The 25645-nt window shown below is 41.3% G+C and overlaps 3 protein-coding genes across 4 annotated transcripts; all 3 read left to right on the forward strand.

The window, feature by feature from the left end:
- Positions 1-827: 827 nt before the first annotated feature.
- On the forward strand, positions 828-5012 carry LeuRS (Leucyl-tRNA synthetase). The gene is made up of 5 exons (XM_017089763.4): positions 828-971; positions 1122-1960; positions 2019-2590; positions 2653-4352; positions 4410-5012. Exons 1-5 carry the CDS (start codon positions 969-971, stop codon positions 4845-4847), a joined length of 3552 nt encoding a protein of 1183 aa, XP_016945252.2. The 5' UTR covers positions 828-968; the 3' UTR covers positions 4848-5012.
- A 126-nt stretch (positions 5013-5138) lies between these two features.
- LOC108006771 (trypsin-1) lies at positions 5139-6292 on the forward strand. The gene is made up of 2 exons (XM_017070325.4): positions 5139-5603; positions 5664-6292. The coding sequence occupies exons 1-2, from the start codon at positions 5326-5328 to the stop codon at positions 6217-6219; spliced, it is 834 nt and encodes a 277-aa protein (XP_016925814.2). The 5' UTR covers positions 5139-5325; the 3' UTR covers positions 6220-6292.
- A 1815-nt stretch (positions 6293-8107) lies between these two features.
- tim (timeless) lies at positions 8108-24748 on the forward strand. Of its 2 annotated transcripts, none has more exons than XM_065867209.2 (16): positions 8108-8126; positions 9661-9865; positions 12193-12403; positions 12499-13556; positions 13971-14518; positions 14579-14720; positions 15158-15666; positions 15726-15924; positions 15980-16107; positions 16601-16754; positions 16813-16965; positions 17103-17463; positions 17700-17952; positions 18441-18542; positions 22753-23163; positions 24162-24748. In XM_065867209.2, exons 3-16 carry the CDS (start codon positions 12307-12309, stop codon positions 24262-24264), a joined length of 4218 nt encoding a protein of 1405 aa, XP_065723281.2. In that variant the 5' UTR covers positions 8108-8126; positions 9661-9865; positions 12193-12306; the 3' UTR covers positions 24265-24748. The 2 variants fall into 2 exon arrangements, with proteins under 2 accessions (XP_065723281.2, XP_065723262.2); XM_065867190.2 differs by lacking the exon at positions 8108-8126 and adding an exon at positions 8175-8326.
- Positions 24749-25645: the final 897 nt, after the last annotated feature.

Consider the following 25645-nt stretch of genomic DNA (forward strand, 5'->3'; position numbering starts at 1 on the left):
GAAAATCCTTGAACAGTGTCATCGCCCAACCGCCGATTAATTTACAAAATAGTCAAAATTCTTCCGCAATAAAGGGGGAAGAAAAACAAAGGTCTGCAGAATGGAGATTATCTATTTAAGAGGCGAAATCCACTGCCCGAGACGTGTCTCCTTGCCGCAAAGAGTCAACGCACTTCGCAACTCATGAATTTTACTACAACTGCCGCTTTACGCACTTTTATCTGAATATTTTGAGGCTGATATTCTGTTTTCATCTTCATTTTTTTGTGAATTTCAAGCCCATTTATTTATGTGTTGGAGGGACGGAATTTGCGCGTAAGCTTAAGGATTCTATGACTTCCAAGGGGAAACAAAAGAAGGATTGCTTAACAGAAAAGAAAATCAGCATCAACATATTGATACTTATGTACTAAATTACTGAACATTTTAGAGATTTACTTAAGAAAAGCTAAAGATATACATAGTTTAAAGGCGATTTAAAATTTTTAATGGAACTTTCTCTGTTTTTTATTTTTATATATAAAAATAAGTTTGGAATATTCCCTAAAAGTAAAGGTTATTCTCGAAATTCCTAATTTTACAAATGATTTGTAGTGGAAGAATCAAACTTTTCCTGGAAAACTACAATCACTTGAAAATTACAATATCAATTTTCAGCTATATTATTGGCGCCCTCTGCCGCTCAGTAGCTGCACTAAAACAAAGCAGTTCACATGTGCATTAAAGCAGTTTACACATGTAAAACAATGCAGTTTATGTAGAATAAATGTATAAATATCGATGTTCGATACTTCGATATGTTTATATTTTGCACATCTCTAGTTCTAGCCAAAATTGACGTGAGAATAGCTAAGCTGGCAGCACTGATTTCGGTAAACACGTTGCACTGTTTTTTGATTTTTGCAACTGCTGTGATTTGAATGAAATAATTGTTTTAAACAATTGGCAAGACCCCTGAAAAATCCGAAATGGTGAGTACTAAAGGAAGAAGTAGGTGTCCCCCGTTGATGACTCACCGAGGGTGCCACGAGGACAAGCCGGCTGATGCAACTTTCCGCCGAAAGAGTGCATCATCAAAATGCAAATTCCATGCTAATTACCCTTTTTCACCACTAAAACAGGCCACCAGTGAACGCAAGGGCACCTTCAAGGTGGAGTACCTGCAGAAGATCGAGCAGGAGGTGCAGCAGCGCTGGGAGACGGAGCGCGTCCACGAGTCGGACGCACCGACGGCTCCAAAGAAGCGGCAGGCGGAGAAGTTCTTCGTGACCTTCCCCTTTCCCTACATGAACGGCCGCCTCCACCTGGGCCACACCTTCTCGCTCTCCAAGGCGGAATACTCGGTGCGCTACCACCGGCTGAAGGGACGCCGCGTCCTCTGGCCCTTTGGCTTCCACTGCACGGGAATGCCCATCAAGGCTTGTGCCGACAAGCTGACCCGGGAGCTGGAGCAGTTTGGCTACCCGCCCAAGTTCCCAGACACCCAGGAGGCCACGCCCGCTCCCGAGGAGACCACCACCTCCGAGGTGCCCAAGGATAAGTCCAAGGGAAAGAAGAGCAAGGCGGTGGCCAAGACCGGGGCCGCCAAGTACCAATGGCAAATCATGCAGAGCCTCGGCCTCAAGGACGAGGAGATCAAGGACTTTGCCAATGCCGAGCACTGGCTGAACTACTTCCCACCGTTGGCGGTGCAGGATCTCAAGAGGATCGGCGTGCACATCGACTGGCGCCGCACCTTCATCACCACCGATGCCAATCCCTACTTCGATTCCTTTGTGCGCTGGCAGTTCAATCACCTGAAGGAGCGCGGCAAGATCATGTACGGCAAGCGGTACACCATCTTCTCGCCCAAGGATGGCCAGCCCTGCATGGACCACGATCGCTCCACTGGCGAGGGAGTGGGTCCCCAGGAGTACACGCTCATCAAGATGAAGGTGCTGGAGACGCCCAAGGCTTTGAGGTACTTCTTTGGTGCCATATGGGATTTCAATAATTACCCTCCTATAATCCTATCCCAGCTCCATCAAGCAGCCCATTTACATGGTGGCCGCCACACTGCGTCCGGAGACCATGTACGGCCAGACCAACTGCTGGCTGCATCCGGACATCAAGTACATCGCCTGGCAGACCAGCAGGAACAACGAAGTGTGGATCAGCACGCGTAGGGCAGCCAGAAATATGACCTATCAGGGATTCACTGCCGTGGAGGGTGATATCAAGGTTCTGGCTGAGCTGATTGGCCAAGACCTGCTGGGAGTGCCCCTGTCGGCTCCCCTGACCCCCCACAAGATTGTCTACACCTTGCCCATGCTGAGCATCAAGGAGGACAAGGGAACGGGTGTGGTCACTTCAGTGCCCTCCGATTCCCCCGATGACTACGCTGCTTTGGTGGATCTGCAAAAGAAGGAGGCGTTCCGCCAGAAGTACGGACTGAAGGATGAGATGGTTGTGCCCTACGAACCCATTCCCATCATCGAAGTGCCCACGCTTGGCAAGCTGTGTGCCGTCCATGCCTATGAGACCCTGAAGATTCAGTCGCAAAACGACAAGGATAAGCTGGCCGAAGCTAAGGAAATGTGCTACCTCAAGAGTAAGCGCATCTATATAATCACTCTAGAGTTTCTCTTACTTAATGTATTTCCTTAAAAATAGGTTTCTATGACGGCGTCATGTTGGTGGGCGAGTTTGCCGGCCGCAAGATCCAGGATGTGAAGAAGGACCTGCAGAAGCGCCTGGTCGACGCCAATGAGGCAGATGTCTACTACGAGCCGGAGAAGACCATCATGTCGCGTTCAGCCGACGAGTGCGTGGTGGCTCTTTGCAACCAGTGGTACCTCAATTATGGAGAGCCCGTGTGGCAGGCTCAGGCCACTAAGATCCTGCAGGACATGGAAACCTTCCACGAGGAGGCGCGCAACAACTTTGAGGCCTGCTTGAACTGGCTGCACGAGTACGCCTGCTCCAGGACCTACGGCCTGGGAACCAAACTGCCTTGGGACGACAAGTGGCTGATTGAATCCTTGTCGGACTCCACCATCTACATGGCCTTTTACACCGTGGTTCATCTGCTGCAGGGCGGCACCTTCCGCGGCGAGAAGCCAGGACCTTTTGGCATAAAACCGTCGGACATGACCTCCGAGATCTGGGACTACATTTTCTTTAAGGAAACCCCACTGCCCAAGAAGACGGCCATTAAGCAGGAACATCTTGCTGTTCTGCGTCGCGAGTTCGAGTACTGGTACCCGATGGATCTTCGTGTCTCTGGCAAGGATCTCATCCAGAACCACTTGACCTTCTGTCTCTACAATCACGCCGCCATCTGGCCAAATGATGAGAACAAGTGGCCCAAGGGAATGCGTGTCAATGGTCACCTGTTGCTCAATTCCTCCAAGATGTCGAAATCAGATGGAAACTTCCTCACCCTAACCGAAGCTGTGGACAAATTCTCAGCCGATGGTATGCGTCTTTGCTTGGCCGATGCCGGCGACAGTGTGGAGGATGCCAACTTTGTGGAGAGCACTGCGGATGCAGGTATCCTCCGTCTGTACACCTTCATTGAGTGGGTCACGGAGATGCTGGACAACAGGAGCAGTCTGCGAAAGGGCACGGATAAGACCTTCAACGATCAGGTCTTCCTGAGTGAGCTCAATTTGAAAACGCAGCAAACTGACGACAACTACCGGAAGATGTTGTTTAAGGAGGCTCTGAGGAGTGGCTTCTACGAACTCCAATTGGCCAGGGACAAGTACAGAGAGCTGTGTGGCGCCCAGGGAATGCATGAGGATCTGGTACTGGAGTTTATCCGAAGACAAGCTCTTCTGGTCTCCCCGATCTGTCCTCACATGGCGGAGCATGTTTGGGGACTGCTGGGCAACAAGGAGTCAATTGTTCACGCTCGCTGGCCGGAAGTTGGAGCCATCAACGAAGTGGATATCCTGTGCTCGGAGTATCTCATGGAAGCCGCTCACTCGTTCCGTCTGAACCTCAAGAACTTGCTGCAACTGAAAGGCAAGGCCGGAAAGGATAAATCTGCCAGTGTCCAGCAGGAGAAACCGAATCGCGGACTTGTCTGGGTGGCCAAGACCTATCCTCCTTGGCAGTGCTGCGTGCTGGATACCATGAAGGAATTGTTCAACAAGTCACAAGCCCTGCCGGACAACAAAGTCATCGCTGCTACACTGCAACAAAAGGCTGAGCTGAAGAAGTTCATAAAGCGCGTGATGCCCTTTGCCCAGATGATTCGCGAAAAGGTGGAGTCTGGCAAGGGAGTTGCTGCTCTGGCCGTCACTTTGGAGTTCGACGAGCGCCAGGTGTTGATAAGTAATCTGGAGTACCTGAAAAACACCCTGGATGTGAGTTTCTTATATTTTTTGAGTATTTCCCTTTTACCAACTTTTATTTCCCTTTAGCTGGATGTCCTGGAAATTAAGTACACCGACGACCCTTCAGCGCCGGAGAAAACTCGTGAAGAAGTGCGTCCTGGCTCGCCCTTCATCAGCTTCTCAGTGGCTCCCAATGTGAGCGTGGAGCTGACGAACCCCATCGAACGTTCGTCGCTTTTCCAGGTCAACACTGTCATTTCCGAAGGCGACACTGTGCAGTCCCTGCGTGAAAAGCTTTCCAAGATCATTGGGCTCAAAACGGACATGGCTAACCTGAAAATCTGGCGTTACGAGGATCCCGTTCTTGGCCCCCGGAAGATACCCAACTTTGAGGACTACAAAGCGGGAAAGACTGTGCTCAGTGAGGGCAACTTTATCCTGGATGTGGCTTCTAAGAAAGTCAGCCTGGAGCAGGCCGGCAAGCTGACCGAAGTGGGAAGAAACCTGATCTATGTGGTGGATTAAATCGAACAGCATCACAAGCCTAATTAATTTATTCATATAATGAAAATGAAACCTTGTAAAACGAAATCTTGGCTATTAAACTGTACTGTGAGACGCTTGTGCCCAATTCAAGTAAAGTAAAAATTAAACTTAAAAAGGTTAATTGTAAGATATGCCTAAAATGAACTTGAAACCTTGCTTGGTGAAAATCAAGTGACCCAATTAAGCAACTGAATGGTAGGCCTGTATATTTGTAGTTCAAGATAAATGTCTTTTTAAAAAAAAGAGTGTGTCCAATGCCACCCTTAAAACTAGTTGTTTTTGGAGCATTTAGTGTGTCAGTGGGCTGATAAGCTGCACAGTGGTTTCCCAGCAGGTCTTCTTCCCAATGGGTGGCTATCACTAATCCAAGAAAAGAACAACGAATTGCAGAGAACAACTATATAAGGCTTTGCTCTGCTTTAGGCCATAGTACACTTCTGTTTCTTGTGGAATAACCATGTTGGCCCTTCGCTTGTTTCTAGTGCTGCAGTGCAGCCTGTTGGTTCTGGCGGGAGTTTGTTTGATACCGCAGCCCATCAAAAGACAGCGGTCGCTAAAGGATGTGTTGGAAAAACCCTGGAAACTATCTCCTCGCTTGGATGGTCGAATTGTGGGCGGTCATCGCATTAATATCACCGATGCACCTCATCAGGTTTCCCTGCAAACTTCGTCTCATATTTGTGGAGGCTCGATAATTTCGGAGGAGTGGATCCTAACTGCTGCCCATTGTACTTAGTAAGAAGAGAGATTCCTTAAACTTTCTATGGAAAAAATCAACATTCTTATGTATTTTAGTGGAAAAACCGCGGATCGCCTGAAAATACGCTTGGGCACCAGTGAGTTTGCCCGCAGTGGTGAACTCCTTCGAGTCCAGAAGATCGTCCAGCACGCCCAGTTCAATTTCACCAATGTGGATTACGACTTTTCCCTGCTCCAGCTGGCGCATCCCATCAAATTCGATGAGACCAAAAAGGCCATAAAGTTGCCCGAGCCGCAGATGAAGTTCATGGACGGGGAGACCTGCTTTGTGAGTGGTTGGGGTAACACCCAAAACCTGCTGGAGTCCAGGGAGTGGCTGCGCCAGGTGGAGGTGCCCCTGGTCAATCAGGAGCTGTGCAGCGAAAAGTACAAGCAATACGGTGGGGTCACCGAGCGAATGATATGTGCCGGGTTTATGGAGGGCGGCAAGGATGCCTGCCAAGGCGACTCCGGCGGTCCGATGGTCAGCGAATCGGGGGAGCTGGTGGGCGTAGTTAGCTGGGGCTACGGTTGCGCCAAGCCCGACTATCCGGGTGTCTACTCCCGCGTGAGCTTCGCCAGGGATTGGATCAAGGAGAACAGTGGGGTTTGAATTTGTAAATCCTCCTAAGTATACCTACTTTGACAAGACACTTTAAATAAACTAATTTGACTAAAAATCTCTATTAACTATGAACAACTAATATCTCTTTTTTGAAACGATGGGTTTGGGGTAACTGATGCCAGTTAAAAGTTGAAGAATAATTTTTTAACCTTTGTCTTAAACAGCTTTGAAAAAGTTAAAAAATATATTAACTTGCTTACCTATAATAAATATTGTGGAAAATTAAAAATGTTTCTTAAAGATATTATAATATATCTTATTGATATTATTAGGTCGTCATAAGTCATAAAAAAAAAACTATTGCGTCTGAAAATATTACATAATAATGACTGGACTAAAATTCTAAATTATTTAAGAAAAAAAACTTTCTTAGCTAGAGAGTAAGTTTCTTTCATAATTGAATTTCTTAGTTAATTTAAGATTTTAGAACTGTCATTATTATGTAATATTTTACAGGCCCATAATTTTACCACGAGTCCCCCAGAAAAATGTAAACAAAAACTGGAGTAAATAGCTAAATGTGGCAATTAATTCGATATAACTAATTCAACAATGTGCCTAAGCATAATTGCTTACTTCAGTCTAAAACAGAAACGTAAGTTACGCCATCTTTGAAACAATTGAAAAAATAAATTTTAATATATTTAAATTACCAATATATTGACCATCCCAGATATAATACAACAGTAGTCAGAACATCTGGCTGAATGTTTCCGCATAGATCATTTCGCAATGTGCTCTTGGGACAGGAGGACTCCCACACGTTGCCAGCACACAGCCAACTTGCCAGACACGCGACCCTGCTGCCTTTCGCACACTCTGCCGGCGCATGTCGCGTTGTTGGAAATGAGTCCAGTTGGCCACGTTAAAAGGATGTTGGAGTGTTTGGATGTCTCTGTCTGTGTGCGGGTCCTTCGGCTTCTGGAGGGGGGAGCCTTGCACCCAGCATCTGTGGGCCTCATCTAATTGTTTCGCCTTTCATTGGATGGCTTATCAGCCGGTTATCACGGCTTCTGGGCTCCGTTCATGTGTTACATGCGGCGTATACGCAATTAATCACATTACGTATACGTCGGGAACACTTTGTAGGCTGTATGCACAATTTCATAAGTTGGTGTGGCTTTTTTTAGCCGTTGACCGGCTCTGCCCTTTATTGTGTTTGACTAGTGATAAATTAGCTTGGAAAAATTAACATTAGACGTTGCATAACCCAGATGTATGTACTGACATAGCCTTGGCATTGGTAAACTGATCGCAACTTACGTTGCTCTTACCGGAAAGTTTCGAACTGATAGATTGAAGTGGTCTAATCAATTTAATGTTTCTGCTTTGGTTTCGTCACTGTCACTTTCCTTTTTTTTCTTGCTTTGATTATAATAATTGATTTGGTAATAACAGAGTTGGCAAAGGGAAGTTTGTGAGTATAATCTTGGAAGATATATTATTATATTATATATTGTCTATATCTTTCCATAATATCCTGTTATCTATTCATTTAAGAAAGATAAATTGGAATTATAAACAGCTTAAATATTATTTTAAAGACTTTTAAAAAAGGATACATTTTTCATATAAGTATTTTAAAAATCTTAATAGTAACTTCGAAGTTAAATAATTTATCCATAAGCTGAAAAATCTTATTTTAATATTGCTTTAACTGTAGTTAGGGCAATTTACAACCATTACGGAATTTTAAAGCCTTCACTCCAGGAACATGTTGAATAACATTCTGACCAAGTCGAATGGCCTTTATTGTGAGTGAGTGACTTTGTGACTTGAGAGTACCACCTATTCATTCCTAACGCCACTGGCCGAGCAAAAGTGAGCTACAAACCACCGTTTCCAGTTGATTTGCAGCAGCGATTCGGTGACGACGTGCCGAGAAAATCCCCCAAGTAAATATATACACACCATACAGTGTACGGGTGCCCTGAGAATGAGAATGCGTATACGCCGCGGGTGCCCGTTCCTCCAACCAATTGTTGATTCCGTTCCCAAAAGGATTATTCAACAGATCATCTGCGGCACTCAGAGCCGAGCAAAGTCACCCTGACGAAGCCTACGACAAAGTCGCTTGAAGGCGAGATTCAGCTGGGTAAAAACGTTTAACACTGCACTGAGAAAAACCATTGGTCGCTTACTTTTTTTTAACTTGAATTGAAATTATATTTTTCTTGGAATTAAATGTAAAAAAAATGTTTTGCTAAATGATAATACCAATAACTATTATCAAATTAAAAGTTATTTGCCTCTATATTTTTTAAACCCCTGTGCAACGGTTTTTTTTAAATCCAATGATTAAAATTATAATTTGAATTATATAGTTCACCCATTTTAAATCCAATGATTAAAATTATAATTTGAATTATATAGTTCATTTGGTGTTATTGTTTTATAATTTTAAAAGAAATATCGAAATTTTTTTTAATGAAATTAAATACATACAACAATTATTTAATACAAATAATTAAAAGATGTAACTTTTTATAAAAAAAATATATATATTTCTTTTAATCCTAAACAAATATTTTCTTTGAACTTAAAAAAAAATATTTTTAACCAAAAAAAATATTTTTTTTTTTAAACTGTGTTATTACAAATGGTTTGTGGTATTTGTTGCATAAATCATATCTTTATAAGTCCAAAATATTTTTCCGAGTGCACTGAATAGCTCTGACTGTTGCTGTTGTGCCCAGAGTGTTCTCCGTATTTTCCGGCGCTGGTTATTCATGGTTATCGAACATTCGCCACCGGCGGTTGGCAAATAAACGTGCGGCACGTTGCGAATACACGTGAGTCGCGTTCGGCGAGAGCTCTCGGCTCGGCTCTCTCACTCAAACAAACGCCGCCAGCGGCACGTTGGCACTGTGTGAGTGGGTGTTTCGCTCAGTGTGCGTGTATCCGTGAGTTGCATTTCGTATCTGACTTCGGCGAGCGAGCGAAAACCCAGATCGCATTCAGCATTGTGCGTTCCAAGTAAGCGGTTCGTTGAGCGGGTCGAAATTTATTCACAAGACACCTATCTCAAAAATAAATATCTCTATTATAAACAATAACTAAAACCATACTTACATTAATATAATCTTATCTAAGGTCGCGAAATTATTTTAATAAATATAACTGAAATACTGAGCATACAATACAGTCTCTCTAAAAGTGCTAAGCTACAGTATTTGAGGGAGTGCTTATTCACTGCTCTTTCTCTCAGTGTTTCGCCTAGATTGCAATCGAAAAAAGTGCAAATTAATTGTTATTGTTCAAGCTCTTGTTGTTGCATTTTACATAAGTAAGACATGCAACAATAGTGTAAAGATTTTTTTTGTGCCGTGTTGACAGAAAAACAAAGTTCACAAAGTGCTAAATAAACACGTGAATTCCCTAAGTGCAATCCCAAATTATAATTTCCAAATTTTCTTAAACTACTTGCAGATATTGAAGAAACATATATTTCCAAAGTGAATATTAAGAAAACTAAAACTAGAACTTGATCTAGTCCACAAAGAAACCCAACAAGTGCTTAGAAAAGCTCACAAAACATTTATAAACAAGCTTACACTGAAAGCGATTCATCAAACTAAACAAACAACAAATTAACTTAAATAAATTAAACAACAGAAGAAACAACCCTAAATTGGTAAGAAAAACCAAAAAATTATTTACTAGACAATCTAGAGATTAACACAGGTCTGTGTACTATAGATCCACCCCTCTAAAAAATATACGCCTTATAAGCTATAAGCTCCCGAAAAAACTAAGCTTTCCGCGGCGCAATTATTTAAAGTGTGAAAGCTTGCCCCTTAAAGAAAACTTTATTTTACATTAAAGCAGAATCAAATAATATTTTAGAATGAAAGACAATTTAAGGCAATTTAGACCAGCTCTTATGTAAATTGCACTCATTTAAGCGGCAAAAAAGAGGCTTGGCCTTCCGCTGATTATCTGCCAGTGACAGGATAACAAAATAATTCCGGGAATTTCCCCAGGAAAACTGGCAACTGACAGATTTCATCGCAGGACACAGATTCTTAGTGTGTTTCTGCAATCCGTTTATCTAGCCCTCAGGGCCTTAGATTTATTGGCATTGCAAATGGAATTTCTTAAATATTTATTTATTTATCTATCTTTGCTTTCCGTTTGGAATGCAAATTGGCACTCGCCTCAATGAATTTCCTTTTTGCGAAAGAATGAAAAATGTTCTCACTCTCTACAAGTAAAAAAGTCACCAACTCTAAATTTCAATGCGCATATCATTTTGTAGTTCTCGCCTTGCGTTTTATGTAAGTTGTGTCTTTGATTTCATAACCAGTCAGCGGAAATGGTATTGGGGTTGCTAGAAATCCACCATGGATATGTGCATAGAGATGGGCAAATGAAATATGATTATCAGATGGTTAGGGAAATTAAGATTTTAAAATAAGGAATACTGGTAGTGGCTTATTTTGTAGAGGTAACTAGAGGTCCGATCGAATTTGTAAATGCTTTCTTGGATAATTAATACTTTAAAACTGCAACTTATTTTAAATTATTAAAAATCCTAATCATTTTAAGGTGTATGTTAATTAGTATTTACCATCTATGCAGAAGAGAGTGATTTAGTTTTTTAAATAATATTTTTCCTCTGGTTCGTAATAATTTGAACTATAGATCCTAATATTTTAAATGCAAAAATCGAAGACTACACTTTGTATTATTTATTACTATTTTATTATTTATTTCACAAATAACAATTTTTTGTTTCTTTAAATATTTTTTTAAATGTCCGTTTGTTACTTTCCGGTGTTGGCCATTTAACGTGCCATTTAAAGTGTTCGCCCAAAAGAGGGCAACAAATGGTGAATGCAATTCAACTGCACTGGCTTTTGTTGACAAATATAGCGCGGAATCATTCAAAGTCGGCAACCTGGAAGCCAAACAAAAACCATAACCCACTGCGCCGTCCTGCATCCCGATTCATGTCCTATAAATATCGCCACGGGGGGCTTTCCTATGTGAATGCAGCCTTTGTTCCCCGGAGTCCGAAGTCCGGATCCACTGGCTTTGTCCTCCAACTGTGTTGTTTACACAATCACCATCACGAATGTCTGCAAGTGAGTCACATGCGGCCACCGGGTGCCGCCTGTTGAGGATTTACCTGGTTATGTGATGGTTGAAGGTTGGATTTGGGAGGGGTATTGGGTGCCCCCTCTTTTAGGGCGGAAATGGCAATGGCCCTTCTAACCCACTTTCTTTTCCCAGTCTCCTCGCGTTTTAAGTGTGGCTTCTGGGAATTTCGGGGCCCGTCAAGTAGGCTTTTCCCTTGATTTGACTCACCGCGGGAGGTAAATGGGGAACACGCTGTTGGGACACGTGTATGAGGTGATGTTCGCCGGGTTTAATGGGAGCTGATTCGGGTTTCACCCCCAAGTGGTTGCAGTTGCAGCACATTGCACCGACTGCGCCCTTGATGGTCACATGGTCCGATTTGTTTTCGCTTGCTTGGGTTTATTTTTGGAATGCGGTGATGTGTGGCACTTATGACCGGCCATTAATAATTAGGAGGATTAATCTATTTTTAAACAGCAGTCGGGTTGAGGTATTCTATTTCTCTTTTATTCTACTACCTTTGACATGGACAAAGGGCTAGCGATCATTACTTATTTTTAGGTGATTAGGGATTGCGACTTTAAAATACAATTGTAAAAACAATGCAATTGCAGTAAGGATCTATTGCTTTAAATTGAAATACCAAAGTGGTTAATTCTATTTTTTTAAAATAACAATAAACGTTAGGTATTGATTTAAATTTCTTATAAATAACTTTTTTTAAACAATTTTTTCATTAAATTTATTAAAGTACTACCGACGAACAATAACATTGCATGCAATTCAAAAAATCTAAGAAGCTTTTAAGACTTATTACCATACAAAAATGAATAATAATAATTTTATAATACTAATTTAATATTTTGTATTTACTTACAGTTTCTGTGCAAATCCGAAAGGGGTATCTCAATGATTGGAATTGACAATGAGCAGAAGTAGGCAGCTCAAGAATCACATTTGGAATAATCAAAACTTTATAGAGTAAAATCGGTTATGGACTGGTTACTAGCAACCCCGCAGTTGTACAGCGCCTTCTCCTCCTTAGGTTGTCTGGAGGGAGACACTTATGTGGTCAATCCAAATGCATTGGGTAAGTTCCTTAAGTGATATAAAATTTTATGTTTTTTAAGTTCATTAAACTATACTTCTTGGATTTCTTTTACTAATTAATAACTTATTTTATAGCCATTCTCGAGGAGATCAACTACAAGCTCACCTATGAGGATCAAACGCTTCGCACTTTCCGACGTGCCATTGGATTCGGTCAGAATGTGAGATCCGACCTTATACCGCTTTTGGAAAATGCCAAGGACGATGCGGTGCTGGAGTCGGTGATCAGGATACTGGTCAACCTGACGGTGCCGGTGGAATGCCTGTTCTCCGTGGACGTGATGTACCGCACAGACGTGGGTCGGCACACCATCTTCGAGCTGAACAAGCTGCTCTACACCAGCAAGGAGGCCTTCACCGAGGCCAGGAGCACCAAGAGCGTGGTGGAGTACATGAAGCACATCCTGGAGTCGGACCCCAAGCTGTCGCCGCACAAATGCGACCAGATCAACAATTGCCTGCTTTTGCTAAGAAACATCCTGCACATCCCGGAGACCCATGCCCATTGCGTTATGCCCATGATGCAGTCAATGCCACACGGAATCTCCATGCAGAACACCATCCTGTGGAACCTGTTCATCCAGAGCATCGACAAATTACTCCTGTATCTGATGACCTGCCCGCAGAGAGCCTTCTGGGGAGTGACCATGGTGCAGCTGATAGCCCTGATCTACAAGGATCAGCATGTCAGCACCCTACAGAAACTGCTTAACCTCTGGTTCGAAGCCTCTCTGTCGGAGAGTTCTGAGGATAACGAGAGTAATACCTCGCCCCCCAAGCAGGGCAGTGGCGACTCCAGCCCCATGCTGACCTCAGATCCCACCTCCGACTCCTCGGACAACGGCAGCAATGGTCGTGGCATGGGCAGTGGGTGTGGCATGCTGCGCGAGGGCACGGTGGCCACCCTGACGGAGGTGAGTCGAAAGGGCCAGGAGTACCAGAATGCCATGGCCAGGGTTCCAGCCGATAAGGCTGATGGTTTTGAGGAGGCCAGCGATATGACAGGGAACGACAGCGAGCTACCAGGATCTCCGGAGCAGTCACAGCCCAATGGCGAGTCCATGGATGACGGTGATTACGACGATCGACAGCAAATCCAACGGGACGAGGAGGGAGATGAGAATGAAGATGAGGTAAGTGATTCCCACCCTGAATTTCATAAACTTTAAGTTACTAATGATTTTTTCTACAATTTAATAACTTAACCTGCTCCTCAAAGATTTTTTAAGATAAAGGAAATTTAATAAATAGAATTAAAATAGATTAACTATGACTTCGGAATCATCTTACGATATTTAATATCATATTCCTTCCAGCAACCTTTAAACTTTAAATTATAAATATTAAAATTTAGAAAATTTCGAGTAAAAACAAATAAAGAAAAAATATTTTAAGCTTTTGAAATAGAATAGTGAAAATGTCATTGACAATAAGTAATCACAATGCTTCAAAGGAAACCCATATATTTATTTGGAATATCTATGCTTATCCTAGAGTTTCATATTAGTCTAATTTTAACTTTTAAATATGTTTTTGAATTTTTCCAGGATGAAGCGGACGAAGAGGAATACCTGCAACTAGGCGAAGCCACCGAACCCTTGAACTTAACCCAACAACCAGCTGACAAGGTCAACCACACTACCACCCCAACATCTAGTCCTTCGACTGGCTGCCTGGGGACCGAGCCCTTCAAGCCACCACCACCTCTGCCGGTCAGAGCCTCCACCTCGGCCCATGCTCAAATGCACCAGTTCAACGAGTCGTCTTACAAGTCCCACGTGTCGGCGGTGAAACTGGGCCAGAAGTCGCCACATGCCGGCCAGCTTCAGCTGACCAAGGGAAAGTGCTGCCCCCAGAAGAGGGAGTGTCCCTCCTCGCAGTCTGAGCTATCGGATTGCGGCTATGGAACCCAGGTGGAGAACCAGGAGTCCATTTCCACATCCAGCAACGATGATGATGGGCCGCAGGGCAAGCCGCAGCACCAAAAGCCTCCGTGTAACACGAAACCAAGGAATAAACCTCGAACCATTATGTCACCCATGGACAAGAAAGAGCTGAGACGCAAAAAGTTGGTGAAGCGCAGCAAGAGTAGTCTGTGAGTTAGAGGAAAAAACCTTATCATATATATTTCATAACAATGTTCCTAAATACACAGCATCAACATGAAGGGTCTTGTGCAACACACACCCACCGATGATGATATTTCTAATCTGCTGAAGGAATTCACTGTGGACTTCCTCCTCAAGGGCTACAGCTACCTAGTGGAAGAGCTCCACATGCAACTGCTTTCCAATGCGGTAGGTTCCGATTTCTAAAGAAACTATAATAAATATCCTAATTTTGTCTTACCTAATGGCCAATCTATAATGAAATGAGACAGAACAAGGTGAAATTTATAAGTAACTTCCAGACAATAGTTTTTAAAATCATTACTATAATTTCTTACTTTGCTAGTACTCTTGAATATAAATAGTTTCTACATACTGAAAACAATTTAGACAATATCTATTTTCTACAAAACATTTCCATCATGCAATCAAATATAGTTCGATATGTCATACATATATATTTTTCCACTCTCAAAGCATTTCAATATAATACCTTTAAAACCTTTAAATTATTAAATTGATAATGTATAAGAGTATATTTCTCTTAAAGTATTTCTCATACCATTAAATTAGGGTTGCTTTAACAATTTTGAAATACTTATGTTTTGTTTCTAATTTTCATTCAGAAGGTACCCATCGATACATCCCACTTTTTCTGGCTGGTCACTTATTTCCTGAAGTTTGCCGCCCAATTGGAGTTAGATATGGAGCATATCGACACCATACTCACCTACGATGTATTGAGCTACTTGACCTACGAGGGCGTGTCCCTCTGTGAGCAACTGGAACTCAATGCTCGACAGGAGGGAAGTGATTTGAAGCCCTATTTAAGGCGGATGCACTTGGTGGTGACGGCCATCAGGGAGTTCCTCCAGGCCATCGATACCTACAACAAAGTTACCCATCTGAACGAGGATGACAGAGCCCATTTACGGCAGCTCCAGATCCAGATCAGCGAAATGTCCGACCTGCGATGTCTCTTTGTGCTCCTCCTGAGGCGCTTCAATCCCAGCATCCATTCCAAACAGTATCTCCAGGATCTTGTGGTCACCAACCACATTCTCCTCCTAATTCTGGACAATGCGGCCAAATTTGAAGGAGGCCAATCGATTCGCCTATCAGAGCATATTACTCAGTGAGTTTAAACTTTATAATACATTATTTTAAAATTTAATCATAATATATAATTTAAAGGTTTGCCACTTTGGAGGTAATGCACTATTATGGCATTCTGCTGGAGGACTTTAACAATAACGGAGAGTTTGTCAATGACTGCATCTTCACCATGATGCATCACATAGGTGGTGATCTGGGACAGATTGGTGTGCTCTTTCAACCAATTATCCTAAAGACCTACTCCAGAATTTGGGAGGCAGACTATGAGCTGTGCGATGTAAGTTATTTATTATAAAATACTTTTCCATATATTATTTTAAATTGTTTTACAGGACTGGTCCGATCTCATCGAGTATGTCATTCACAAGTTCATGAACACTCCCCCGAAGTCACCTTTAACCATTCCCACAACTTCTTTGACTGAAATGACCAAAGAACACAATCAGGAACATACCATTTGGTAAGGACTTAGATGTTTTCGTACAAGCAATATTACATATAGGGTGTTTTTGTCGTATACTCAATATATCATTCAAGTGAATCCGAATACTTTTTCGCACTACTAAGCAATTTCATTGATCTAAGACACAAATAACATAATTAATAAATATTATTTATGGACCATAAGGATCGGTGTTAAGTGTTTTCTTTTAGAAACATTTAGTTGCATTTATTAAATCTCCATCAGTGGACGTCCAACAAGTGATTTTAATACTCATTCATTTTTAGGGCACCAAGTATTTATGTGATTTTTTATATGATTTAACAAGCCTACTAACATACCTTTCCTTAAGAAAGAGCTTACTAACAAAAATGTAGAAATTTAAATGCCTAAGGTCCACTTTAACTTTAAACTAACGTTCAACCTGCAATACAAACTTAGTTAATCCACTTAGTTAGTAAACAATGTGTTATGAATTCTATAAAACTAATTTTAATTTATATTATTTTAGCTCTTGGTCGCAGGAGGAAATGGACACCCTATATTGGTATTATGTACAGAGCAAGAAGAACAATGATATAGTGGGAAAAATAGTGAAGCTCTTCAGCAACAATGGCAACAAGCTGAAGACTCGTATTTCTATTATCCAACAACTTTTGCAACAGGTAAGGAAGTTTGCAAATTTTATCCTATAATCTATATTAATTTTGTTTAATTTTCTAGGATATTATTACTTTGTTAGAGTACGACGACTTGATGAAGTTCGAGGATGCTGAGTACCAGAGAACTCTACTGACTACACCCACTTCAGCAACAACAGAGTCTGGAATTGAAATTAAAGAGTGCGCGTATGGAAAACCCTCTGATGACGTACAGGTAGGATAACTTGATAATATATTTAAACATAAATCCCCTTACTACAAAAGTTTCAAAGATTTTAAAATAGAAATAACCAACAATATTACATTTTATTTTATATCAAGTTAAAATTTTTCCTTTCACCTGTTTTCTAGATCCTGCTTGACCTGATCATCAAGGAGCACAAGTCCCAGCACCTGGTGTGGTTGCAGAAGATCCTGATCGAGAGCTGCTTCGTCAAGCTAACCCTGAGGAGTGGTCTCAAAGTCCCGGAGGGCAATCACATCATGGAACCTGTGGCCTATCACTGCATCTGCAAACAGAAATCCATACCCGTGGTCCAGTGGAACAACGAACAGTCTACGACGATGTTGTATCAACCTTTTGTATTGCTGCTCCACAAGTTGGGCATCCAGCTGCCGGCGGATGCGGGCTCGATCTTCGCCAGAATTCCCGACTACTGGACCCCCGAGACGATGTACGGACTGGCCAAGAAGCTGGGACCCCTGGACAAACGTGAGTTGAACTCATCCCACTCAAAAAAACAAACTATCATGTCGCAAAGGTGTTGTGTATACCGTTATCAACAATTTTTACTCTCTCTCTGTGTGTGAAATTTTGATCATGGGAATCTCGCCCGAATCCGAATCCAAATCCGTACTTCCGTCCATTCCCATTCTCATTGTGTGTCCGTCGGTGTATCTCGATATGCTGTGTGCCTCTCTCCTTCTCCTCCTTCTGGGCTCTTATAGTCAACCTCAAGTTCGATGCCAGTGAGCTGGAGGACGCCACGGCGGCGAGTCCTTCGCGGTACCACCACACCGGACCCCGGAACTCCCTCAGCTCGGTGAGCAGCCTGGATGTGGACCTCGGCGAGCCGGAGGAGCTGGCCCTCATTCCCGAGGTGGATCCCGATGTGGAGAAGGCCCATGCCATGGCATCGACGCCTTCGCCCAGCGAGATCTTCGCTGTACCCAAGACCAAGCACTGCAACTCAATTATCAGGTATGAACCATATTTCAAAAATTATATTAAGGCTCTTAAAACATTTCTAGAGTTCTTGGAAATTATTTTTATTCACATCTTTTTTAAAACAATAAAAAACTCCACTTATATTTAAACTATAAGCTTAATTTAGTTAGATAAAAAAAAATTAAATAACAAAATAAATCCAAATCAATCTTAAAATATTTTTCACTGACAAAGAATTGGTTATTTAACAAGTTATAGTGTTTTTAAAAGACTAACCCAAATTATGGAATATTTTTTCTATTAATATTTTTTTAAAATTACATTTATATTAAAGATCCTTGTTGAATATATTCTGATAAAATATATATTTAAGAAATATATAAAATTTAAAGTCTTAATGATAAGATGGAGACCATTTAAAAAAAGTGTTTAAAATCTAAAGTTACCTAACCAATCTATTATCTTATACTATAATATACTATTTTAGTATGATTGCTAATTTCTGTCCTTTTATTTGACAGATATACGCCCGATCCCACGCCTCCAGTTCCCAACTGGCTGCAATTGGTCATGCGCAGCAAATGCAATCATCGCTCAAGTCCGGCTGGTGATCCCAGCGATTGGTAAGTGCACTTTGTCCACATACAGCCCCATCCCCATCCCCATCCATATCCATATCTTAAGCCAAGTCGCGCGACCTAGCCCAACCTAAGCGAAGACAATGCCGAAAATCTTCAGATTTATGGCACACGGCAGCCGTTAAGGCTCTCCAAAAATCACCGAACATATTGTTAACACGACGCTCTCTCTCGGCCAACTGATCTCAGCCAGCTCCAAAGCTTAGACCGCGATTTATGAACTTTGCGGCCCCTGGTACATTTACTTTCCTGTGTTGACAGTCGTTGTCGCCAGTTGCGCACTAAATGTCAGCTCCGTTTTGGCCATTGTGTCTGTCGGCCGGCCAGTCTCCCAGCCTTCCACTTAGAACTGACTGCACTGGCAATTTATAGAATATATTTTAAAATATTAAAAGAAAATCTGTAATGCAAAAATTCCCACTAAATAAAATCGCAGTAAACTATATTGCACTTTGTACAAGTTGAAAATGAAAAGTAATATCAAGGAAAGAAGTAGACTAAAGGTAATACTATCTTTAATGTAGGAAGTTTTAAGCTAAATATTTGATATTTCAATAAAGGTCTGCCAGATGATAGTAAATAGAATAGCCAAGATTTTTCCAGTGCACTTGAGGCCACCGCTTGACTATCTATCTAGATGCATACAGAGTGTGTATCTCATCCGCTTTGGCCATGTGTGTCCGTATTACTCGGTCTTTTGGCCAGACTCCGACTTTAACTCCGTCTCAAGACCCCACACGATCAGATTCAGCTCACCCGCTGGTGGAGCTGCTCCTGCGATTTTCCGATTTCGATTGCGACGGCTGCTGCTCATGTTGAACAGCGTTTTGCATTTGGGTTTATGACTTTTTGTATGGCATTTTGTTGTTACACCAAAACTCTTAGATTCGCGATAAATAGTCGGACTTGCCGATTAGAGGATAACGCAAAGTATATTCGGTCTGCTGTGAAACACGCCTGGATTGATTTGGAAAAGGGTGGGGCTGCGTTTATTTTGGGCATTGGAACTAGTTTGTATGATTGATATCTGGCAATTAAGGCTTTAATCTCTAATTGGACTGTGAGAACATAAAATATTTGATTGTTATTGCAAGTATTGAATAATTCCAAGTGCGACTTTGACTTACTTTGATTATTTAATGCAGCCATAATATTTGGGTTTTATCTCACTGTCTTACTTTTTGGGATATTGAATTTCGTAAGCCTAATCAAGATAATATTTACATAATACCATTAGCTAAAAGATTTATTATAAAGCCTTGTTTGAATTTTGCCTTGTTTGTTCGAACTTGCAGCTAAATTTTGGTTCAGAATATATTTTGTTTTCAAGGGGGAAATATAATATAGCCTTGTTTATAAATAAACAGATGTGATTTTTTTGTTTTGAATAAAGGTGTAGCTGATTAAAAAATTTAAAAAAATTAAGTGGGAGATAAAAAGTAAAAATATTATATTTAATATTTATACCCCCATTAGAAATTCGTATTTTAATTCTAAAGGTAATCAGCAAAATGTAGGATTTTTACCCAGATAAAAAGTAGTTTCTCCTCTTCAAGAAACATAGAACCTAAACTCCCTGAGCTATACCCCCACTTTCCACTCCCTCGTTAGACCTAAAAACAAGTAGTTTTTTCTTAAGAATCATTTACACCTTCGACAAGTTGGCCGTGTCCGCCACAAGCGAACACACAGCTATCCGGCAATCAGTGCAATCCATGAGATACATTGGCCTGACCTCTGTCAGCGAACCCAGCAGCAGCAGCAGCAAAAACCCAGCAGCAACATGAGCAACAGCAACAACAACGGCAGCAGCAACACTAGCAACACCAGCAACATCAAGAGCAACTCGAAATGAAGTCATCGCGATTAGCACGCGCAGCTGAGACAGAGCCTATGAATGTCGGGGCAGTTGTATCTGTATCTGATGGATACTCGCGAACTGGAGGACAGTGGCTACACTCGCACCCTGACTGCATAAATTGCCTTTGTCGCATAAATAAACCGCAGATAATCTCGCTGCCACAGCTGTTCGGAGTCAATCAATTTATTAGGCTTATAGGGCGAAATCAAAGCGTTTACACCGAGTTAACTTTAATAAGCCCGCCTGAATAATTGCCCATTGTTTTGGGTAATTAGAAATCGGAGCTGATCCGCAGAGACCGTCATTAATCACATCGAGAGATGTTGACATTTAGCTGGGCTTACAATCATCTGACAACTGTTGTTGCATCCTTAGAAGAAACTGTCGTCGACCCCCTGAGAATTTCCAGTGAACTGAACCAGTTTTTCGAATAAAATTTGCATATTTTTTTGGTCCGCGGTCTGCGTTTTGCTCTTCGAAGGAATGTGAAATATTCTTGTTGATATTTTATTTATTGTTTGCTGCACAAACGCTGTGGTTCCTCTGCCTTAGTCAAACGAGTTTTTGTGTTTACAGTATGTTACGGTTTCTCGGTATTTTTTTTGCGTGGAAAGTAAAAGTCAAAAGTTACGCGATCTTTGGCCCCCCGGGGATCACCGAGCTAAAAGGCAGTGCGTGCGGCACAGAGTGCAACCAAACAAGTTCTTTTGTTAGTTAGGATAGTATATAAAAAGCTGCCCTGGTTGCTGACTCAATAGTTGGGTTAGATCACTAAGGATGAAGTCATCTAAGTGTTTTTTATAAAGCTGGGAAATGTAGGTATAGTTATACTTAATTATAAAGGCAAAATGTTTTCTCTTTGAATTTTTCTGTAATTGTTTACCCTTTTAAAATGTAATATGATATATTTAAAGAAATTGGATTCTAAATTACTTGGGACTAGATTTTTTTATTTCTTTTGAGTTTAAAAAATTCCCTTTCACGTATTGTAACTTTACAAATATAATATTTAAATTCCAAATAATGTTCAAAAAATTATAAACCTTTAACTGCATTGCAGCAGAAGAGTAAACGTATCTCACAGATACTTTAGGTAATTGCACAACTCTCTAAAAGCTTAGGCAAATTAACACAATATGTGGGCACGCTCCTTGGCCGTCTATTTTATTTATTTTTTTTACTGTTGCCCTGGGGGCGTGGGCGTTGACAAAAGGCAATTTTCCAAAGTAATTTACTTTGACGCCTGGCGAAAATTGAATTTGACATTTTTCTCATTTTTTGCTGTTATTTGCCGAGAGTTGTAGCTATGGATAAAATTGCAATGGCCAGCCCACAAGGAAGCCAAAGTCAACAGCTCAGGCTGGAGTTGCACTTTTCAAGTGGCCCGTGGGCTGTGTTCGACTCTGCAATCTGTCAGGCACAGCAGCAACACCAAGTGCACAGCAGCAACACCAAGTGCACAGCAGCAACACCAAGTGCACAGCAGCAACACCAAGTGCACAGCAGCAACACCAAGTGCACAGCAGCAACATCGGGCAGAAGACTGCTAACCAACCATATTTTTTTCCATTCGGTTTTCCCAGCTTCAATTGGCGACCTTCTTTGCCTCTGACTTCGTTTTGGGTTTGGCTTAAGATTTCCATTTTTTTTGTTGCTTCTACATTTTGTTAACATTTTACATTATGGCCAATTCTTTTGGTTGCTGCTGCAGAGCAATAAGTGCAACATGCAGGCGAAACATGGACACCAATTGCACTCTGGTGGACTGCTGCTGCCACCTCATCAATCAGGCCCATAAATCATTTTAATTATTAAATAAACAAGTTCCTGAAAAAAAATATAACTGCAGCAGCTTAGAGTTTTGTTGAGTCATTCAATTCAGTAACTGCTACCATGGCTATAAAGTGTGAGAATATATGGGCTCGAGTACCAAAGGGTTAATTGGGCAACGATCTGTAAGGTTGCTTTGAAAAGGGAAGGGATATGCAACCGAAATCGGGGATTTATAAAAGAAATACAAGCAGGGAGGTGGAAAAATTTATAATAAAGGGTATTTTAAATAGAAATTTTAAGATTAGAATTTGAGCATGGTAAAAATGGGAATTCATAAAGAAAATAAAACTAGAGATGTTTTTTATATAGGATATTTAAGTCTTATAATTTCAGCATTATTAAAAAAGGTATAAGAGAATTTTGTGATTTCTTTGAACTCGTCTCATTTAAGAAGATTTCGCTTTCCGTTGATTCTTAGTTTCGGATGGACAGCTTTCTATATAAAGAGTTTTCCCAATTCATTTGACTAACCTTACTTTCTGTACCCTCTTCCCTTTACAGCATTGGATCCTCGTCGACAACCGTGGACGATGAGGGATTGGGGAAGTCCATTAGTGCGTCCACCTCGCAGGCGGCCAGCACCTCGATGAGCTCGGTGAATCCCACGACCACATTGAAACTCAACATGCTGAACACCTTCATGGGCAGTCAAAATGAGAACAGCAGCAGTTCCGGATGCGGGGGCACCGTGTCCTCCCTGTCCATGGTGGCCCTGATGAGCACGGGCATGGCGGCAGCAGGAGGATTAGGCGGCTCCTCCGCCTTGGACATGGAGGTGGATGTGGAGGCCTCCATGAAGTCATCCTTCGAGCGACTGGAGGTCAACGGCTCGCACTTCTCGCGGGCCAACAACCTGGACCAGGAGTACAGTGCCATGGTGGCATCTGTGTACGAGAAGGAGAAGGAATTAAAGTGAGTGCGATAGAAACTGGAAATCCAGTTCAAAGGACGCCCATTTAGGAAGTCGCACTTTGGGTATTTCTTATTGTTTTGTGTTGTCTTTGGTTTATCAAAAAATATTTTAAAATATGTTATTTTAAATATGAGTCCCAGCAGTTCTTTTGGAAGACAGATTTCTTCAATGCAATATTTTCTTTTTCGCCTTCTATAATCTTCCCATAAAATGTTTTCTGCACTTTATGATGCCTCCTCATCTTAATAAGTATTCAGAAAATATTGTTTGAACAGATTTCTCAAATAGAGATTTCACTTCTTATATACGTAAACTTCGAAATAGGTATTAATGCTGCGCATTATTCATATCTCCCCTTTACCAAGTACTTATTATAAACAGAAATAATTGTTTGACAAATTTCTTCAATCAAATTCGCCCAAGCTTAGAAAGCATAAATTAAGATGAATAATTGTTATATATTAAGGATGGTGAATTGTACCACTGTCTAACATACTTTATTAATTTATTTTGTGACCCGAACTCCTTAAAATTACTTTCCTATTGCATTTACTAAAATACTGGTAAATTGATTGGCTTTATATAAACCATGGAGGACTTTTCGCCTGATGGCAACTGATGTATCAAAGAAAATTGAGACCGATGGAGGCGAGGCTCAAGTCAAAGCCTAGCCAAGATTTCGACCTGGCTAATTGACAATTAGACAGATTGCGCAAATGGCAGGCCGTCATGCTGTCAATATGTCCGCAAAGGCGGGGAAAAGCTGGAGAATACCGGGCATTGCCGAACAGTGTCTCACATAAATTTATGGCAAGCAATTATTCAGTTTCAGCCATTTGCGGCTGCCAAACATTTATCCCCAACTTTTTATTCGATTTCAATGGCTATTTTTGGCCACGAACTCAATGGAAAACGTCGTTCTTGGCCTTTTTTTGGGCGGGTACTTTCATAAGTGTGTATTGCTCATGTTTCGACTTTTGGCTCATGATCATTGCAGCAGCGATAATGTCTCTTTGGCCTCGGACCTAACCAGAATGTATGTGAGCGATGAGGACGATCGACTTGAGCGAACCGAGTTCCGGGTGCCCCACTATCATTGAGGATCCCAGTCCCGATACCCCGATATCCCGATATACCGATCTTTGAGTGAGGCCCACCAGCTGGAATGAATTGTACCTTAATCAAGCAAATCGAGTAACCTTTAATACCACACAGCACAAGGATTGTACATTAATATGACCTCTAAATGCAAAAGTATACCTGATTAATTAGAGTTAACGAAAAGTCTAAGCAGAAAGTGAAGTGCATTATACGGTTACTAGATGTGAGGCTCTTAAGATTCTATTCTTATCGTATCCTTAAGTTAACCTTAGTTTCCAATTGTATTCTGTATACTTACCACATACACACAAATATCAAAATGGGCAGTTCCTGGTTGAAATAGTGCAAATATACACAGATAATCTATTTACACGAGTAAGAGAGAAGAGCGTCCGTATCCAAAATCCATCTGTATGTATATCCTTAGTCATAAGTTATGCTTAGCAATAATAAAGCTTTCTCTGTAGCCGAAAAATCCACAAATCTCTGTCTTTGACTGGGTGCAAATCCAAATGTGAATAATGTGCAGCAAATTGGCGGAGCCGTAAGATAAACGACCGGTGGGCAACGCGAATTAAGGTCATTTAACCGATCTGGGGAGCTGGGGGTCAGAGGCTTGGCGAGGGGCCAATCTGGGGAGACTCCACGCACGGTAGCCGATAGAACTGTGCAAAAACAACTGCAGAAAATTAATATTAAAAAGAGGACACTGAAAAAAATTAAAAACCATTGAGATAATAATTTATGTTCCAACAATAAATAGATTTATTACATTTTCAAAATTATTGGTATGACATTGTATATTATTCCTTTTGAACTAGTTGATTAACATTTTTAAAGAAAGCTTTCCCATACTTAAGTTGTATAAGAATGTAATGATGTTTTTATTATAGGAACAATTAATTAACATATGTAAATTTAGTCACCTTTAACTTACCTTTCTAAAAATTAGGGTTTTTTAAAATATTATCCACTGTCTCAAGATCGAAAAATTCCTAAATCTTTAAATTTATTCTAAATTAAAATTTATTTGATTTCCAGTGCAGTAAATAAAACTTAGGCCACTCGGTTCCAGTCACATATTCGGTCTTGGTCTGGCCCATACATAAATGGCAAAACATGGCTAAAACAATTACCAAAACGCGGCGGGCACAACAATCGGCCATCGGAGCATAAGCATACTACTCGTACAAGAAATAATAATAATAATTGTGGCCAATTGCTGCTTAGTTGGCTAGTTAATTGCAACACGGCCAAGACGACAGTCCACTCTCTGGAAAACCTCTCGATGGCCACGAGTTCTTGACTTGATTTGGCCAGATCTCAGAATGGCGAGAGGCTTTTTGGGTGGTAAGTAAGTGATTCACTGTGGTTGGGAAC

The sequence above is a fragment of the Drosophila suzukii genome, chromosome 2L (genome assembly GCF_043229965.1).
Source record: "Drosophila suzukii chromosome 2L, CBGP_Dsuzu_IsoJpt1.0, whole genome shotgun sequence".
NCBI lineage: Eukaryota > Metazoa > Arthropoda > Insecta > Diptera > Drosophilidae > Drosophila > Drosophila suzukii.

Excerpts from the sequence above, each read along its gene's own strand:
- LeuRS (XM_017089763.4), top strand. Across the intron at positions 1,961-2,018 it reads GAGACGCCCAAGGCTTTGAG|CTCCATCAAGCAGCCCATTT; the intron begins GTACTTCTTTGG and ends ATCCTATCCCAG. Across the intron at positions 2,591-2,652 it reads GGAAATGTGCTACCTCAAGA|GTTTCTATGACGGCGTCATG; the intron begins GTAAGCGCATCT and ends CCTTAAAAATAG.
- LOC108006771 (XM_017070325.4), top strand. The coding sequence starts at position 5,326 with ATGTTGGCCCTTCGCTTGTTTCTAGTGCTGCAGTGCAGCCTGTTGGTT. Across the intron at positions 5,604-5,663 it reads ACTGCTGCCCATTGTACTTA|TGGAAAAACCGCGGATCGCC; the intron begins GTAAGAAGAGAG and ends TATGTATTTTAG.
- tim (XM_065867209.2), top strand. The coding sequence starts at position 12,307 with ATGGACTGGTTACTAGCAACCCCGCAGTTGTACAGCGCCTTCTCCTCC. Across the intron at positions 14,721-15,157 it reads TGCAACTGCTTTCCAATGCG|AAGGTACCCATCGATACATC; the intron begins GTAGGTTCCGAT and ends ATTTTCATTCAG. Across the intron at positions 17,953-18,440 it reads CACTGCAACTCAATTATCAG|ATATACGCCCGATCCCACGC; the intron begins GTATGAACCATA and ends TTTATTTGACAG.